The following is a 19,013-nucleotide window of genomic DNA, read 5'->3' on the forward strand; positions in this document are numbered from 1 at the left end:
TGAATTAGGCAGTGGTATTTTTATACCTCCCAGAGCGAAGAGCAGCTCCAGAGCTTGAACCATAGACTGAGCGGGTGGAGGCTGGAATGCAAAAACAAAACAGCAATGACTCACATCTGATCGCACTAACCTGTGCTGAGGATTTCCACTATAAAACAATGAAAGGGTTCATAAATGTGTTTATATTTGTTATCTTTGCAGCAGATATCAGTATGTGGCACTCACAGACAGGAAGTTGAATCGCAGAACATTGTCGATTCCCAGAGCTTTGAGCTGAAGAATGACTGGAGCCAAATTAGAGCGCTGCATCTCTGGAACTGTAGATGCAGGCAACTTCTCAAAGTCCTCCTCTGATAGAGAGACAGAGACACAGAGAGAGAGAAAAAGAAAGAGAGAGAGTGCAGTGTTGTGTTACAGTATTGTACAATATAGTGCAGTGGAGTAATGTACAGTTTCATGTTGTATAGTATAGTCCAATGAGTGTAGTATAGTACTGTGCAGTAGGGCTATCAACTGGGCTTAGAAACTAAAGTTGCTAAAGTATAAGACTTGGTGACTTTTACTCCATTTTCCATCTGAATAAAAAAAAAAAAAAATACCTTTGGTATTTGCTGTCAAAATTTGCCAACCATTGAAAATGAATGGGAAAGACCAAAAACATTTTTTTTTTTTTTAATCTGTGAAATACAATCAATAAATCAGCCACAATGCAGTTAAAAACAGACAGAAATTACAGGGTAAGGCTCTAAAACATCCTCTGTGCAAAACATACACACACACAAACACATTTACAGACACACAAAAATGAATTGGTTAGACTATAACACAGAGCTTTTTTATTTACATCTGTCAAAAAAATAAAAAAAAATAAATCAGTCACAATGCTAAACACACACACATTCAGAAATGAAGGGGTGAGACGATAACACACTCACAATGCAGAACACACACACACAGAACTAGGGCATCGATAAGTCGAGCTCTACAGCCATCTTTTGGTCATTATTGGCATTAAAAGTCATCTGTTGTTTTCCAGATGATGATAACAATCTGACACACTCACTCACACACACACACACACACACACACGTTTGAAAAATAACTTTTTACTATAGAAAGTTTGAAATTGCAAAATGTTTACTCTGATTCTTCTGTTTTATACTATAATTGAATTTTCAGAATGTTGCAGTTCATTTGTGTTTCTTGATGTTCATTTCTTGACATTATTATGCATTTACTTTGAGTTATCAAACTTTTATGTTTGAAATAAATTATATGTAGAAAAATGCTTATTCTGTGTCCTCTCTTTGTAACACCATGGTCAGGTTTGATTGCAAGCATAATGACAATAACTGCAAAAACTGACACTTCAAATCAATTTTAAAATGCTAAACTTTGACAAATAATAGTTTGATAATGTCTAAATATATATCCAAATGCATATCTTGTGATAAAATATAAAATTAGATTACAACAAACCATTAGACCTGCACAGTAGGTTGCTACATCCATCTACTGGCTGTTACTGGCATGACATGGTTTTCAAGTCATTTATATTTTGTTCACCAGATGGCAGCAATCTGCCTCCAATGTATGTCACATTCTCATATTTTATTAATGTTTCAAATTATAGAAGTGTAGGGTCTGAATGTTTTTTTTTTTTTTAATGGCTTATTTGTATATGCAAATAAATGGTAAATATTTAGACATTTACGTGTTAAAATAAATGAATAAATGAATAATATCCCAAAATAAATTAATAAAAAAGAAAAAGAAAAGAAAAATAAATTACCACGAATACCAAAGGGAGGAGCCATTTTTCAATACCATAGGAGGGTTAAATTTGAATTTAAAAGTCACCAGATTTTTACATTTATGTTGTTTCCTTAGTCCACAAAGGGCGCAATGAATACATATCAGCCAAAAAGCACCGTGGTATATTACTGCAAAGAACATTCCTGGCTGTTAAAAAAGAGCATTCAATTTTAAATTAAAGTGCATAAAATAAAAAATAATAAAAAGATTTAGCCAGTTTATATTCTCAAATGGGGGGAAAAAAGCTTGAATAGACAGTTCTTTGTTAACATGGTGTTGCATTGACTGAAGCTTCATAATAATGGTGATAAGACTTTTTCCCTTCATTACAGCTGTATGTTCGGTAGCGATATTCACAGATAGTAGTGGTATTGGGCTGAACTTGGTGGTGAAGTGGCACAGACTATAAGCCCAGGAAGGGGCTGTTTAAACAGCCGGAGCACAACAGCATGGAACAGAACATGAAGATTTCGAGTAGGGTTGGGCAATACATCAATTACCAACGATATAATCGCGATGATTTTACTGATTATATAAAATTCAACAATATTGTGAATATTGCAATGATTTTAATGAGCCTTTTATTTTGCCATTAAGTTTCATAGAGTGCATCAGTAGACTAATTTCACGATCCTTCAGGGCTGTATAATTAATCAAAATAACATCAAAATATGATATGATCATATGTGATTAGTTAACTGCCAAAGGCTGTGATTAAAGACAGATAAACATGGTCTCTGTGCGCTTCAGAATGAACCGGTGACACGCTGATCTGTGTGCAAGTGCTGGGGCTCGTGTTTTTAGCGCAGTTCACCTACATTGTGAAGTACTGCAGGTTAAAGCATTAGCGCAATTCCAAACATTAGTAACCGCTATAAAACGCGGAACAGTAAAGTAGAGTTCACAAGCGGTTCACAAGGTGCCAAACTCATAACTGTCAAACAAACATGACCCTTTCCGTTTCATAATAAAAGCTCACGGTGAAGGTGAAATAAACACAGCTGCATGCAGTGTCAAAATAAAGTTAATAGGACAGAAATATATGAATTTATCTTTAAAAAAAAATCTTATCCTGAAAATAATAATAATTCAGTATTATATTATAATAATAAACTTGACTGGGTTCCACAGTAATAATTTAGTACTATGCAATATTCACCTGGTTTCTAAAAAATAGGCTAAGTGAAGTACTTTTTGTACACCTTGTTCATTCACAAAGAAAAATGTTTTAGTAAAAATATATGACAGTAAATAAGATTTTTATTAAGCTTCCATGTATGATTGTATGTTAAATATAAGTAGAAATGTGCAAATCAATTAAAATTATTACATTTTACTCTCGCTTGTGTTCATTTAGTGAAAAACTGTGGGAAACATGCCTTTTTTATTTAATACCTTTGAAATTTTAATTCTACATGGCTACAGTGGCTGTTTAGATGAAATGATGGTTCCTCTGATTAAAAAACAAACACTTTTATGCTATTTCACAGCAAAGATATAATTATCGAGATATATATCGAATATTGTCAATTTGCTGAAAAATATTGAGATATAAATTCTGAAGCCATATCGCACAGCCCTAATCTCCAGACACACTTTTCTTAAAAGTGCACTCAGTCATTTTATGAATATGACGTCTTGGACTCACACTGACACCTAGCGGTGTGGATTTAGCATAAATCAAACGTAATAGTTTTGTTACCAATGTCATTGTCAAAATTCACTATTCACAGTCAGCCATGATTAATTCAGTCCATGAGTGAAAGTGTCCAATAACACTGCAGTTAATGAGAATAAGCGAGTAGTACTCAGCTGGTCATGTGATCCTAACATGGCCGCCCCCATGAGGGGACCCTCTCCATGTAGAATAAAACAGCTTTTATTTCTCAAGTGAGTGCTCGTGAATTTATACATATGTTTCAAAATGACTGTTCATTTCTTTAGCAAAGGCCAAAGACCTCCACCCAAGGGGCTGTTCACACCGAATGCTTTTGCAACCACCCAGTTGACCATTTGTTTTTCTATGTAAACTCACACTAGATGAACATCTTTGACCGTTTTGCCTTGTTTTGTAGTTTATTCAGGGTCTCGTGAAGGAGTGCTGTGCTTTTAAGAGTTCCTTTGTTCTGTTGAACTTTATTTGTTGTGCTGCGTCTAGCCTTTTTAATTGCAAGAATGCAATCAGTCTGAAGTCATCGTCAGTGCATAGCATAAATCCAAAATTCGAATGCACAGTTTATTCAACAAAATTTTCGAATTTTAATTTGACAGCCTTATAGTACAGTACAGTAGACTAGAGTAGGGATGGGAACTGTAAAGAATTTAAAGATTCTGGTTCTGATTCCACTTAACAATTCAAATTTTCAAAAGGTTTCAATAACAATTATTTTAATACATTAGAGGAAGTATAGAGGAAATATTTTGAAACAAGAAATGCTATTTTTATTGGATTTACTGCCTTCAGCAGCTTGTTACGAGATTTTAACAGAACAGATTCTTGCAAAAAGGTGTGTTTACACAGAGCTTGTAATTAAGATGAGTTATTAATTCAATAATTTGTAAAAAAAATATATATATATATATATATATATATATATATATATATATATATATATATATATATATATATATATCAACAACCATCAAGTAATTACTCTGATTTAAGTCTCACAAGCCTTAAGTGCACTTAACACAGTACCAGTTCTTGGTTCATTTTGAGTCGGACGTCATGTTGGGAATTCCGTCATGTCATGTACATAAGAAAGGAATGACTTGCGGTTCAGTACATTTGAGTGTTTGAGTTATTTGTTCAGGAATCAGACTACTCTGGAAGTGAATATACAGTATGTTTGCACACTGCAGAAATCAAAAGGACTGGTTCATAAGAGTCATGTTTTCGTGCTATTGAGTCAATAGCAGTGTTGCAGTGCTACAAATGGTAGCACAGGGAACACTGTCAGATTATTTAAATACGGTGTCCAGTCCACATCGGCAGAAGAATGCACAATTGAGAACTGTTAATTAAAACAAAAGTCATGAAAATTGTACAGTTCTGGTATTTTTTTTATTTATTTTTTATTTAACTGTTATTGGTTCCAAATTCTTGGCTTCAGAACATGTTGAAATACATTTACAGATATAAAAAAATCGGCGTAATTCAATTGTTGAAATCAGGAATGGACATTTGCATTAGTAACAATGTAATTATCCATATAAAAATGATCATTTTTAAAAGTAAGAAGTGCACTGCTGATCAGGGACTAAAACCAAATGAGTATTTTTTCGTTCTGGTTCCAGCATTCCGCACCCTTTTTTTCAAATGGTAACCAGTTAGAATTTTCTTTTAAAAATGTATTTCTTTTAAACAAAATTTCTTTTTTATAAATGACAGCACTCTGTTCTAAGGGTGATACTCGCAAGGAGAACAATAACAAGCATAGTATACAGCTAATAAAGTCCTGAATAAAGTTTATCCTATAACCAATATTTGGGTAAAACAAAAGGGAGCACACACTCATTGTTCTCGACTCTTCAGCTGTATTAATAAGCCATATGAAACCAAACATTATCACAAAGTAAGGCCTAAATAAAAAAATGTAATTTAATTTTAATTATAGATCTGTATCTCACTCAAAACCTTGAGCATCAAATCTATATTAATGCATAAGACTAGAAAACAACTAAGAAATGTACAGTATTTTTACCTTTAATATCTGTCCTTCCCTGATGGCACACGTACATCACCCAGACGTTTATTTGATGTGTGTGTTTGGAAGACATGTTTTTTACATTGTTTGCTCATCTGCAATACGTCTTTAAGACGTTTGTCAATAAGTATGTCTCAGATGTCAATAAGACATTCACCAGATGTCTTTGAGAAGTTTATTTTTTAGAATGTCTTTCAATCTGATCTTTTTAAGATGTTTAGCAGATGTTAGTTAGATTGTGATGCTTTCCAGAAGAAAAGATCTGAAACAGACATCTCAGAGATGTACGTGTGCTATGTGGGTTGTGTCTGGATTAACCGTGTTCTTTCACGTTGTCATTATGGGGTATTGTCTGTAGAATTTTGAGGAAAATAATGAATTTAATCCATTTTGGAATAAGGCTGTAACATAACAAAATGTGGAAAAAGTGAAGCGCTGTGAATACTTTCCGGATGCACTGTATATATATATATTTTATTGAAGCAAAATATTTATCCAACACCTATATCACCCATGTGAAAAACGAACTGCCCTCTTAAACTTAATAGCTGGTTGTGCCACCTTTAGCAGCAACAACTGCAACCAAACACTTCTGATAACTGGAGATCAGTCTTTCACAACACTGTGGGGGAAATTGGTCCACTCCTTTTTGCAGAATGTTTTAGTTTAGCCACATTGGAGGGTTTTCGAGCATGAACTGCCCATTTAAGGTCCTGCCACAGCATCTCAGTTGGGTTCAAGTCAGGACTTTGACTAGGCCACTCCAAAACTTTAATTTTGCTTCGTTTGAGCCATTCAGAGGTGGGCTTACTCCTATGCTTTTGATCATTGTCTTGCTGCATAACTCAGTTGCACTTGAGCTTCAACTCACGGACTGATGACAGGACGTTCTCCTTTAGGATTTTCTGGTAGAGAGCAGAATTCATGTTTCCTTCAATTATTGCAAGTCGCCCTGATCTTCTGATGCAGCAAAGCATCCCCACACCATCACACTACCACCACCATGCTTGACTGTAGGTATAATGTCCTTTTTGTGGAATTCTGTGTTTGATTTACGGCAGATGTAACAGGGCCCCTGTCTTCCAAACAGTTCCGCTTTCGACTCATCAGTCCACAGAACATTCTCCCAAAAGATTTGAGGATCATCAAGGTGTGTTTTGGCAAAATCCAGATGAGCCTTAATGTTCTTCTGGGCTAGCAGTGGTTTTCGCCTCGCCACTCTTCCATGGATGGCGTTTTTGGCCAGTGTCTTTCTGATAGTGGAGTCATGAACAGTGACCTTTATTGATGCGAGAGAGGCCTGCAGTTCCTTGGATGTTGTCCTTGGCTTTTTCATGCTCCTGGATGAGTCGTCGCTGTGCTTTTGGAGGAATTTTGGAAGGTCGACCACTTCTGGGAATGTTCACTCCTGTGCCAAGTTTTCTCCATTTGGAGATAATGGCTCTCACTGTGGTTCTTTGGAGTCCCAGAGCCTTTGAAATAGCTTTGTAACCCTTCCCAGACTGATGTATTTCAATCACCCTTTTCCTCATCATTTCTGGAATTTCTTTCGAGCTTGGCATAGTGTGCTACTGGGTGAGACCTTTTAGCCAACTTCATGCTGAAAAGGTTCTAATTAGGTGTTGATTTGATTGAACATGGATGGAAGTAATCAGGCCTGGGTGTGTCTAGTCCAGCTGAATCCCATTATGAATGCAGTTTCATAGATTTGGGGATTTAGTAACTAAGGGGGCAAATATTTTTTCCACACAGGCCCAGTTGGTATTGGATCATTTTTTTGCTTCAATAAATAACATGATCATTTAAAAAATGTATTTTGTGTTTACTCCGATTGCCTTTGTTTTATGTTAGATTTTGTTTTAATTTTTGAACACAAAAACAGAAGAAATCAGGATGGGGCAAATACTTTTTCAAAGCACTGTATGTTTTCTGACAAAGAATTAATAAGCTAAACCACGAGGAACCAATTCACATGATTAAATCATGTAAATTTAAAGCATTTTTTTGGTAAAAGTCTTTCTGTGTGAGTCATCAAACTCATGTAATGGCACCCATTAAAGGTACACTGTAAAATGTGTTTATGTTGCCCTGAGTCACCAAGCTGCATAGATGCAGCATCACGCAAAAATAGAAGATCTCAGTTACCGATGTCATTGTAAAAATGCGTGATTTGCAGTCAGTCATGATTAATTTATTCCACACTTGAAAGAATCCAATTACAGTGGTTTATGGAGATAAAATAAGTAATATTCAATGATCTCAACGTAGCGGTGCTCATGGATAAAGTAGCCTTTTCTCTAAGACTGATATGACAAGAGTCTTCATCTCATGTGAGTGTACAGTACATCATTGTAAACATATTTTTCAAAAATACTACTCTACTATTACTATTTTAATTCTGGGAAGCAATTTTTAAATTGCCCTTTAAATCCTTATCCAGTGGGACACATGACTCTAACAAGAACCAACAAAAAAATCGAAATATTGTTACACATTGACTGCTATGTTGCTCGAAACTGCACCCAAGAATTTCACACACTATTGCACTTGTGTATATGGTTGTGTGACAATTAAAGTGATTTGATTTGATTTTGACTTGGCTGCACCTGAAATCCCCATCTCTCAACATCACGTACCACAGTGCATTGATTTGTAACGGCAAGAATTAGGTGAGTGATATAATGGGACAGCATTTCATTGTTGCCTATAGAAGGCAAAGGCATTATGGCAGGGTGACTATCACAAGCCCTTTCGATATTTCATCACATGCAGAATATGAATTGTAGATATCAACAATTCAATTATGACTTGTTAAAATGTTCTTGATTCTTGATATCAGCAATGGAATTACTACTAGTGAATGTACCAATTTGTTACATCAGTAAGTAGGTTTGTAGTAGTAAAAACTTAATTCTTGATATCAAAAATGGAATTTCAACTAGTAAAAAAAAAATACTTGATATCTGTAAATTTCACTATGATCTGTCATTCACTCCTGTTCAAAAGGCAATTACAGAAATCTATAATGTAATTAATTTCTTACTAGTTCTCAGCAGCAGGAACTAAAAATGTTTCAAGGAACGAAATCAGAAAATGGGAATGATTCAATTGTTCCAGAGTGAAAACTTTCATTTTAAATGCTGGTTAATCTAATAATGATAATCTTCTCTCTTTTTAGTGGAACATGATAAGCATGTGCTTTGATTCTGAAGGAAACTGCTGCATCACACATTTCTTTGCCTTAATGCACGTTGTGAATGTAGTCTTCCATGACATACTGAAGACCTTTTTAACAACTATATACAGATACTACATATACATACAGTGCATCCAGAAAGTATTCACAGCGCTTCACTTTTTCCACATTTTGTTATGTTACAGCCTTATTCCAAAATGGATTAAATTCATTATTTTCCTCAAAATTCTACAAACAATACCCCATAATGACAACGTGAAAGAAGTTTGTTTGAAATCTTTGCAAATGTATTAAAAATAAAAAAATGGAAAAAAAAAAAATCACATGTACATAAGTATTCACAGCCTTTGCTCAATACTTTGTTGAAGCACCTTTGGCACCAATTACAGCCTCAAGTCTTTTTGAGTATGATGCTACAAGCTTGGCACACCTATTTTTGGGCAGTTTCTCCCATTCTTCTTTGCAGGACCTCTCAAGCTCCATCAGGTTGGATGGGGAGCGTCGGTGCACAGCCATATTCAGATCTTTCCAGAGATGTTCAATCGGGTTCAAGTCTGGGCTCTGGCTGGGCCACTCAAGGACATTCACAGAGTTGTCCCATAGCCACTCCTTTGTTATCTTGGCTGTGTGCTTAGGGTCATTGTCCTGTTGGAAGATGAACCTTCCCCCCACTCCAGAGCGCTCTGGAGCAGGATTTCATCAAGGATGTCTCTGTACATTGCTGCATTCATCTTTCCCTCAATCCTGACTAGTCTCCCAGTTCCTGCTGCTGAAAAACATCCCCACAGCATGATGCTGCCACCACCATGCTTCACTGTAAGGATGGTATTTTCCAGGTGGTGAGCGGTGACTGGTTTCCTCCAGGCATGACGCTTGCCATTCGGGCCAAAGAGTTCAATCTTTGTTTCTCATGGTCTGAGAGTCCTTCAGGTGCCTTTTGGCAAACTCCAGGCGGGCTGTCATGTGCCTTTTACTGAGGAGTGGCTTCCGTCTGGCCACTCTACCATACAGGCCTGATTAGTGGAGTGCTGCAGAGATGGTTGTTCTTCTGGAAGGTTCTCCTCTCTCCACAGAGAAACGCTGGAGATCTGTCAGAGTGACCATCGGGTTCTTGGTCACCTCCCTGACTAAGGCCCTTCTCCCCCGATCACTCAGTTTGGCCAGGCGGCCAGCTCTAGGAAGAGTCCTGGTGGTTCCAAACGTCTTCCATTCACAGATGATGGAGGCCACTGTGCTCATTGGGACCTTCAATGCTGCAGACATTTTTCTGTACCCTTCCCCAGATCTGTGCCTCGATACAATCCTGTCTCGGAGGTCTACAGACAATTCCTTGGACTTCATGGCTTGGTTTGTGCTCTGACATGCACCGTTAACTGTGGGACCTTATATAGACAGGTGTGTGCCTTTCCAAATCATGTCCAATCATCTGAATTTACCACAGGTGGACTCCAGTCAAGTTGTAGAAACATCTCAAAGATGATCAGTGGAAACAGGATGCACCTGAGCTCAATTTTGAGTGTCTTGGCAAAGGCTGTGAATACTTATGTACATATGATTTTTTCGTTTTTTATTTTTAATAAATTTGCAAAGATTTCAAACAAACTTCATTCACGTTGTCATGATGGGGTATTGTTTGTAGAATTTTGAGGAAAATAATGAATTTAATCCATTTTGGAATAAGGCTGTAACATAACAAAATGTGGAAAGAGTGAAGCGCTGTGAATACTTTCCGGATGCACTGTATATATATATATATATATTTGAAAACTGTATTTTGTGTTTACTCAGGTTGTCTTTGTTTTATGTTATATCTCGGCTGAAAGTCTAAAACAATTTAGTATGAAAAATACGCAAAAATAGAAGAAATCAGGATCACATCATTGTAATTTGTTCACATAATTTCAAAACAAATGGAATAAAAGTATTTTTAAATGACCCAATTAATTAGCCTCAAAGTGATTTATTAATTGTCCCTAACATGATTCATTAGCTCAGTTTTACATAATATTTTTTGTCACATAGCTGATTTATGTTGTAAGGTTATGCTAGTTTGCTAAATTTTATCTAGCAATAGCATATGTTAGCATGCTAAATGCTAAGTACTAATAGCTCCTTGAGTAAAGCAACATCCAGCATGTTATGTTGTCTGTGTACCCGTCCTCAACCTAAGCAAAAGTTTCGCTCTTCACCACAATGGTAACCCAGCGTAACAGAACTGGTTCTAAATCTCAAAACAAAACCATTAAACCCTATTAAGTTTCCCTGTTTTTTCATCTTGTTCAAAAATGCATAAAATAACACTTAATTTCAAAAATTGTACTCTCCTTTTTAGGGCTGGATACTGATACAGATTTCCTGATTCGATTCTGATTCACGAGCTGTCGATTCCATTCAATTCTGATTCAATATCGATTCATATGGGTATATTTCAGTTCTAATGTCCTTTTTTGCATACATATGAACGAAATTCTCAGAATACAGTTGGTGCATTAAGAAAATATTAATTTTACTAATTATGTTTTATTAGTTCTCACCATTTTGGTCACATTTAAGTTTTTTTGTTAAATGAACAAATCCATGTATTCAATCAATAGATATGACATTATATTGCATATATTATATTTTGTTACATGTTTACTGTTTAATTGCATAATTTGTACTATTTACAAGTATTTACATTGATTTGTAGAACATGTGTTAAAAACAGGTACTGTCTCTTTAAGAAAACCAGCATTTCTGTAAAGAGGTCTGAAAATGAGCGCATATTAACAAGAGAGTCTCAAATGGCTTTATCTCATCTCATCGCTGCTGAATATTCACCAATATACTACACAATTACTTGTGAGTGTAATGTAAACATTTACCGGCCAGTTACCAAATATCTACATTTTTAGTTGCATAGTGCAAAATTTGGTTGCAAATGCGAGTGATTTCCTCTCATTGTAGAGGGTGGCGTATAGAGTAAAATACCAATCTTGGGAAATCGATCTTTGAATTCTAAAGAATCAATATCTATATCGTTCAAATGAAGATTGCAATGCATCAAAACTCAATTTTGTTGCGTAGATCACAAATAATGATTTAGTAAATCGGACAACCTGCATTTTCCCTTTTTGTCAGTGCATTTGTTTTTTAAACAAGAACATGTGAAACAATACAAATGTGAAGGCTTTATACAGCGCACAGTTTACATACGTTTTTTACCGTTCATTTTAAATCTGGATGTTCAATTTATTAAAAAAAAAGTTAGCTCATTTGGAAACCTTTATGATGATGTAATGTTTGCGAGTAAAACAAAAATATCCTTATACTTGTTATTTTTTACTTGATATTTCAATGTTGTTGTTTTTTTATGTGTTAAGGTACACAACTACAACATTTCTTGAAATGCCCGTCCCTAGTTTCTATGATAACTATTCTTTAGTTTTGTGTAAATCATACTACAGTACCTGTGTAGAGTCTGAAACACTTCCCTGCACGGTTTCGTCCTGCTCTTCCAGCTCTCTGACATGCGGAGGCTTTAGAGATGGGCGTTACGATCAGTGACTCTATGGCTGTATGAGGATTATACGCTCTCAGCTTCACAAACGCACAGTCAATGACAAACACTACGCCATTAATGGTGATGGATGTCTCAGCTATATTGGTAGCAACCACCACCTGAAGGAAAATAAGATCATGTGTGTTAAACATAGTCCACTAAGGTGAAGTTCATGACTATGGCTGAATCCCAATTTGCAAACCATCCATCCTATAAAGTATGCAAGATTAGGATATAACATTGCAGTTTGTCCCAATATGGCGTACAGTCTTACTTCATATTTTACAGTAGGTTCTTTACCATCACATCAAGCACTTTCATAATTAGTATGTGAATTGGGAAACAGCTCAGATATGTTGAGTGTGTGCCAGTTGCACCTTTCTGACAGTAGGGGGAATCCTCTCAAACACTCTCATCTGTTCATTATAGGGAAGACCGGCATACATGGGCATCACACACAGGTGCTTCTTCATGCCGTAGCGGGACAGAGTTCGAGCCTGTTCCTGAAGCATAGACACCACCTTCTCCACCTCCTCCTGTAAACACACAGATCAATGTATTTTAACCTCCTGTGACCCGAGCGTGACTGCTGTGTGCATTTTCTATTTCCCTTTTGATTTGTAACTAGTAGCATGACATGAAAATCCCAGGAGATCAGCAGTTATAGAAATACTCAAACCAGCCCATCTGGCACCAACAATCATCCATGCGATTATCTAATCAGCCAATCGTGTGGCAGCAGTGCAGTGCATAAAATCATGCAGATACGGGTCAGGAGCTAACAGTTAATGTTCACATCAACCATCAGAATGGGGGAAAAATGTGATCGCAGATGGGCTGGTTTGAATATTTCTGTAACTGCTGATCTCCTGGGATTTTCACACACAAAAGTCTCTAGAATTTACTCTGAATGGTGCCAAAAACAAAAAACATCCAGTGAGCGGCAGTTCTGTGGATGGAAACGCCTTGTTGATGAGAGAGGTCAACAGAGAATGGCCAGACTGGTTTGAACTGACAAAGTCTATGGTAACTCAGATAACCACTCTGTACAATTGTGGTGAGAAGAATATCGTCTCAGAATGCTATTCTGAGATGCGGGTTGGTGATGTTTTGGTGGCACGAGGGGGACCTACACAATATCAGGCAAGTGGTTTTAATGTTGAGGCTGGTCGGTGTAGTTTTGTTGGCGTTTCACCCAAAGACAAACTCTGCTGTAATTGGCACCATGTTGTTTTGTCACATGACTCTTTACATCAAAAGTTTAACCCTTTATTAATTGAGATCAGTCAGTTTAAATTATTTTAGATTATGCGTTGCATATAGTGAAGCAAAAATGTAATTGCTACGACGTTAAACTAGGTTAAATTGCAACGACTTCCAAGTACTTAGACAATTTAGTTTGTTAGGTTTCTAATAATAAAACAACAGACAGAATAAAAGATATCCTAACAGACTGATATGCATACAGATACATGTTATGGCTATGGAGATATTAGTATCATCGTTCATGTTTTTACTACTGGATTACAGTTAGTATATACTTTACAGTAAAGTATAAACAGATTAGTGAGGTCAAACATAAAATGGCCAAAAAAATATTTAGAAATTTCATTTGGTAGTCTTTTGTTGTCAGGTTCATCATTTATATATTTCACACCAGCACACACACACCTGTCCTGTGAGAAATGCCAACACATCACCATCATCTTCTGTCTCATGAATCTTCAGCACCGTTTCAACCGTGGCCTTTACATAGTCTGGAACTGGACTGCACACAACAGACAAAAACACAGATTCATATCTGTTGCTCTGACACTTTTCACAGGGTTCATTCTCGCAGAATACAATGATCATTTCATGAAGCACACTATGGAGGATGAGGACTGCCATTATTAAAAATAAATCAATAAATATATATTTGCATATAACTGTAAAAAATGAAAAAGTATACATATAAATACACAAATATTCTGATATACATAAGCATTTATACTTTTATTTTTACATATATTTATTTCTTCATGTTCATTGTTCCATATTTTTTTTTATTTCCATAGAGTGCTCCAGAGTGGAGCTTGGAGGCCACAGTGACATCTTGTGGTTAAATACAACTGAAACAGTCAAAGATGGGTGTGGGCAAGCACAGAGATGGATTTAAATCACAAAACAAAAATGACTTGCGACTCGACTCGTGAACAATTGACTTGAGACTTGACTTGGACTCTTAAATAATAGACTCGTGAAAAACACAAGTCATTTTGTGACTGTTTTTCCCACCGGTGGGACTACAGGGTTGGCCAACTCTCCCTTTCTCTCTCTCTGTTTATGCGCTGTCGTTTTCTGTTAAGCGATATCAAATGGCATACACGTCAAAAGTGGAATGAAACGGTGCTATTTGCTGCCCGGATCAATGGACAATGCAGCCTGAGTGCAGAGCAGCTGCGCGTACGCGTCTCGGTCTCGAGCTCTCAACCTCACAGCTCACATTACAGTGCTGCAAGGACCAGTGAGAAACACAGCATGAGTCACGGAAACATTTGAATTCGGCACAGAATTCTCTGGTGCAAACCTCTCGGTGAGCAAACATTAAACGGCCCAACAACACAGCATTGACACTGAGAAAACACTGTGACATGCACAGACATAAATTAGTTCACCTTTATCATGAATTTACTATATTGACTGTAGTGTTTTAGGCAGAAATATATTAATAATAAATATTATATTACTAGTATAGTTCTATTAAATTTATAATAGGCTGCATTAGGGAAGTGAGGGAATATCATTCATTTTTGTTACAACTATGGCTGTTTACAAATTTTTTATTTTATTTTATTTTGTATTTATAGTTTTAATTGTGTTTAGGATACTGTTTTTCTTTACAGAAATCATGTTACATTTTACCATGATAGCGACGATCCATGCTTGGTTTTACCTGAGGTTACCATGGTCTTGTTACAAATAAATACCACTGTTTAAACTATAAAAACTATGGTAAATTTTCATAAGGGCAAATGCAAAATAGAATAAAGGGCTTAAAGCCCTAAAGACTTATGGACAAAACAAATTTTCCTTGGGTGTAAATCTGTTCACTTTTAATGCAAAAAAATGGACAGTTGATTGTTTCCTGAATAAAAATAAAATCCATGATTAAAGTAAAACCTTATGTACTTTATTAGACATAAATATATAAACAAGGCAATCCCTTAAAGTAGTCAGTTTTAATATTTCAAAATTGAATTAGCCTTATACAGGGTTTATTAAACTACCCAGCTGCAGATAAAGAACTAATGCCAAATATATATATATATATATAAAAAAGACTTGACTTGGACGTGTGATCAAGACTTGAGACTTGACTTGGACCTCAGGGACTTGTGAACATGTCTGGGCGTGAATTAAGAGATTGTAAAATGTACCTGGCTTTGACTTGAGTGAGTTTAATGGGAAATGAATATCTGTATTGAATGAATGACTTAGAGGTCATATATCAAAATCTTATATCACTGTTGTTTAACAAAATGTATATGTCTGTACAGACTCTTTTAACAATCCCTACAGAAATTTCAAAAATGCCCGGGACTCTGCTGAACAATTTGGCCGACAATCTGAACAAAAACTGTTTCTCCAACAGATCTGATAAAAAAACAGACACTTTTTACATTGTCAAAAGCAGGGTGTGCAATTGAAATGATCTAGTATCACATTTAATGCAAACGTTGGCGATAGGAGCTTTCCGAATAGGTATAGCCAAACTAGGCAGCTCAACCCAGCGAGGGGAGAGAGAGAGAGAGTGACGCATGGCTACACATTTGGAATTATCACTGCCAGATCAACATATTATTAACCTAATGTAACCAAACTACTCTCCTTCGGTCTACCCGCCCTCTCCCTCCACTCCACAGTAGGTGTCCACTGGTGTGGAAGAGAAAATCCACTCAATGCCCATGCACAAAGCTACACAGCTGCTGCTTTGGGGCATGTCTATAACATGTACAGCAAGTGTGTATTGTCTACCACATTGCTTTTCCTATACTACACTGTCAATAAATTCATCATGTATATGCATAATTATAGGAAAGAATATCAATATATTTACACAGGAATGACAGGAATTAACAAATCATGCACTGTAAAGTTGCGCACAGCTGATATTCAACAAGATGCGCAATGTGCCCGCCAAGGACACGCAAGGGTATTTTACATGGCACGTGGTAACCGAGAGTCCCAATTAATTCAGACTGAGGTGAGTCACTAGGCCACCACGAGGACTTAGAGCGCATTGGGAATTGGGCATTCCAACTTGGTGAGAAAAGGGGAGAAAAAAAAAGAAAATGGACAGAGCTGCGTGAAGGTAGAGCAGATGCGTTTACTTGCGGACCGGTCTTGAGCTCTCAACTACGAAGTGTAGCTTAAATCTTAAACGGTACTTGTCCGCTGGCATCTTTACAACTGTAAACGCGCATATTTAAGATTATATTTTTGCTTGTGTACTGAAAGCAATGATAGACAATACACACTCACTTTACGCAGAACAAACACGCTCTCGGGCGCTGTGATTTGGCCATTGAGCGGATTTCTTCAGTGCCTGTGGACACGCAGTGAATAGCAGTGAGAAGTACTGCGTGAGTCGCAGAAACCATTTGAATTTGGCACAGAATTCTCTGGTGAAATCCTCTATGAAACCTTAGATGAGTAAACTGGCTTAGAATCATATTAAATGGCCCGACATTCTGAAAAGCATTGACAAATGAACAGGAGAAAACACTGACATGCACATATATAAATTAGCAGTCTTTTCACACATCAGCACCCTTTAAAAATGACCATGAATTTACTATGGTAACACTAACTGTATTAATATTAGTATATTAGATAAATATAGAATAAATATTATTATAGCCTACTAAAACTATGGCTCTGTTAAATTTATAATAGGCTACATTACGGTGTATACCTGACAGTGTAGAAGAGATCCACAGGGAAAGTTCGGCCCTCAACGGTCAGAATACCGCAGGTGTCTTTACTCGGGTCTCCAGACTCATTCAGGTTGAAGAAATCCTGAAATTTCTGTGAGAGAAACAGCTGTTTAAGATGTACACTGAACAAACAAATGCAAACACAGTCCACAAAGCCAATGACTCCAATAGTGATAGACTGATTATATCGGCCAGACTGATATTCGACCATACTAAGATTATCAGCATCTTCCAATAATGAACAGAAATGTTAATTAATAACAAAAATCTTCATTAAAAAAAACTTTCCATCAGCCCTGTTAATGGATAATGTGTTTTTTCTGTTTTCAAATCATTTTTGTATATAACTGTGTGAAATAAAGGTCAGATTAACCTTGGCATCCAGTGTTGCAGAGGCTACAATCAAGCGCAGGTCTCTCCGCTTCTTCTGAATCTGAGAAAAGAGAAAAACAATGAGAAAAAAAAAAAAAACACACACCAAATGCTGATGGAAATAACAAAAAATAAAGTGTCACCTTCTTCAGCAGGCCAATGGCGATGTCCGTATAAAGCGTTCTCTCATGGGCTTCATCCAGCATTAACACACTAAACACAAACAAGTGCAAAATTTGAATATGCCGTGATATCCGGGTCAGAAACTGACAATTAGTGATATGTCGGCAAGGCCGATTAATCGGCCAATATTTGGCTATTTTGCGGTGTTCGCTTGAACGATTAACAGGAGTGTTAACTTTCCATTGTGTCAGTTCCAAACTCTACCAATACGTTTGTCAATGAATAGTCAACACTTTATGTTTTCAAGTTTTTTTCTTTTCAAGTTTATGCACATTAGAGTAAATATTGCATAAATTAAGTGTTTGTTTCACTTTAGAAATGTGTTGTACATTTGATTTGCTGGTGTTAAATTGTATTATGGTTGTCTGCATTTATATCAGCCATCCGGCTATCTAGATATTTAAATTGACCATTGAAAATCCCATATCATTCGACCACTACTCACAATGGCTCTGGGCAAAAACTATAGTTTTGGCAAGTCATTTAGGACATCTACTTTGTGCATGACACGAGTCATTTTTCCAACAACTGTTTACAGACAGATTGTTTTACTTTTAATTGACTATATCACAATTCCAGTGGGTCAGAAATTTACATACACAAAGTTAACTGTGCCTTTAAGCAGCTTGGAAAATTCCAGAAAATGATGTCAAGCCTTTAGACAATTAGCCAAATAACTTCTAATAGGAGGTATACTGAATCGTGTACCTGTGGATATATTTTAAGGCCTACCTTCAAACTTAGTGCCTCTTTGCTTGACATCATGGAAAAATCAAAAGAAATCAGCCAAGAACTCAGAAAAACAAATTGTGGACCTCCACAAGTCTGGTTCATCCTTGGGAGCAATTTCCAAATGCCTGCAGATACCATGTCCTTTGTACAAACAATAGTACGCAAGTATAAACACCATGGGACCACACAGCCATCATACCGCTCAGGAAGGAGACGCATTCTGTCTCCTACAGATGAGCGTAGTTTGGTGCGAAAAGTGCAAATCAATCCCAGAACAACAGCAAAGGACCTTGTGAAGATGCTGGAGGAAAAAGGTAGACAAGTATCTAAACTCAGCAACAAAAAAAAAGAAACATCCTCTCACTTTCAACTGCTTTTATTTTCAGCAAACTTAACGTGTAAATATTTGTATGAACATAAAAAGATTCAACAACTAAGACATAAACTGAACAAGTTTCACAGACATGTGAAGTAAACACATCAGTAAT

The 19,013-nt window shown here is 36.5% G+C and overlaps 1 protein-coding gene across 1 annotated transcript in view; it reads right to left on the bottom strand.

Annotated features, from left to right (window-relative positions):
- Positions 1-19,013, bottom strand: part of LOC127419783 (probable ATP-dependent RNA helicase DHX35) — a 38,339-nt gene that overhangs the window by 8,630 nt on the left and 10,696 nt on the right. Inside the window, exons 7-14 of the mRNA XM_051661507.1 lie at positions 17,754-17,823; positions 17,612-17,671; positions 17,217-17,329; positions 13,931-14,027; positions 12,637-12,795; positions 12,168-12,378; positions 226-350; positions 27-81 (exon numbers count right to left, since the gene is read on the bottom strand). Of these exons, the coding sequence (XP_051517467.1) occupies positions 27-81; positions 226-350; positions 12,168-12,378; positions 12,637-12,795; positions 13,931-14,027; positions 17,217-17,329; positions 17,612-17,671; positions 17,754-17,823 (890 nt within the window). The remainder of the gene's footprint in view (positions 1-26; positions 82-225; positions 351-12,167; positions 12,379-12,636; positions 12,796-13,930; positions 14,028-17,216; positions 17,330-17,611; positions 17,672-17,753; positions 17,824-19,013) is intronic.

The sequence above is a fragment of the Myxocyprinus asiaticus genome, chromosome 29 (assembly GCF_019703515.2).
Source record: "Myxocyprinus asiaticus isolate MX2 ecotype Aquarium Trade chromosome 29, UBuf_Myxa_2, whole genome shotgun sequence".
In the NCBI taxonomy this organism is placed as follows: domain Eukaryota; kingdom Metazoa; phylum Chordata; class Actinopteri; order Cypriniformes; family Catostomidae; genus Myxocyprinus; species Myxocyprinus asiaticus.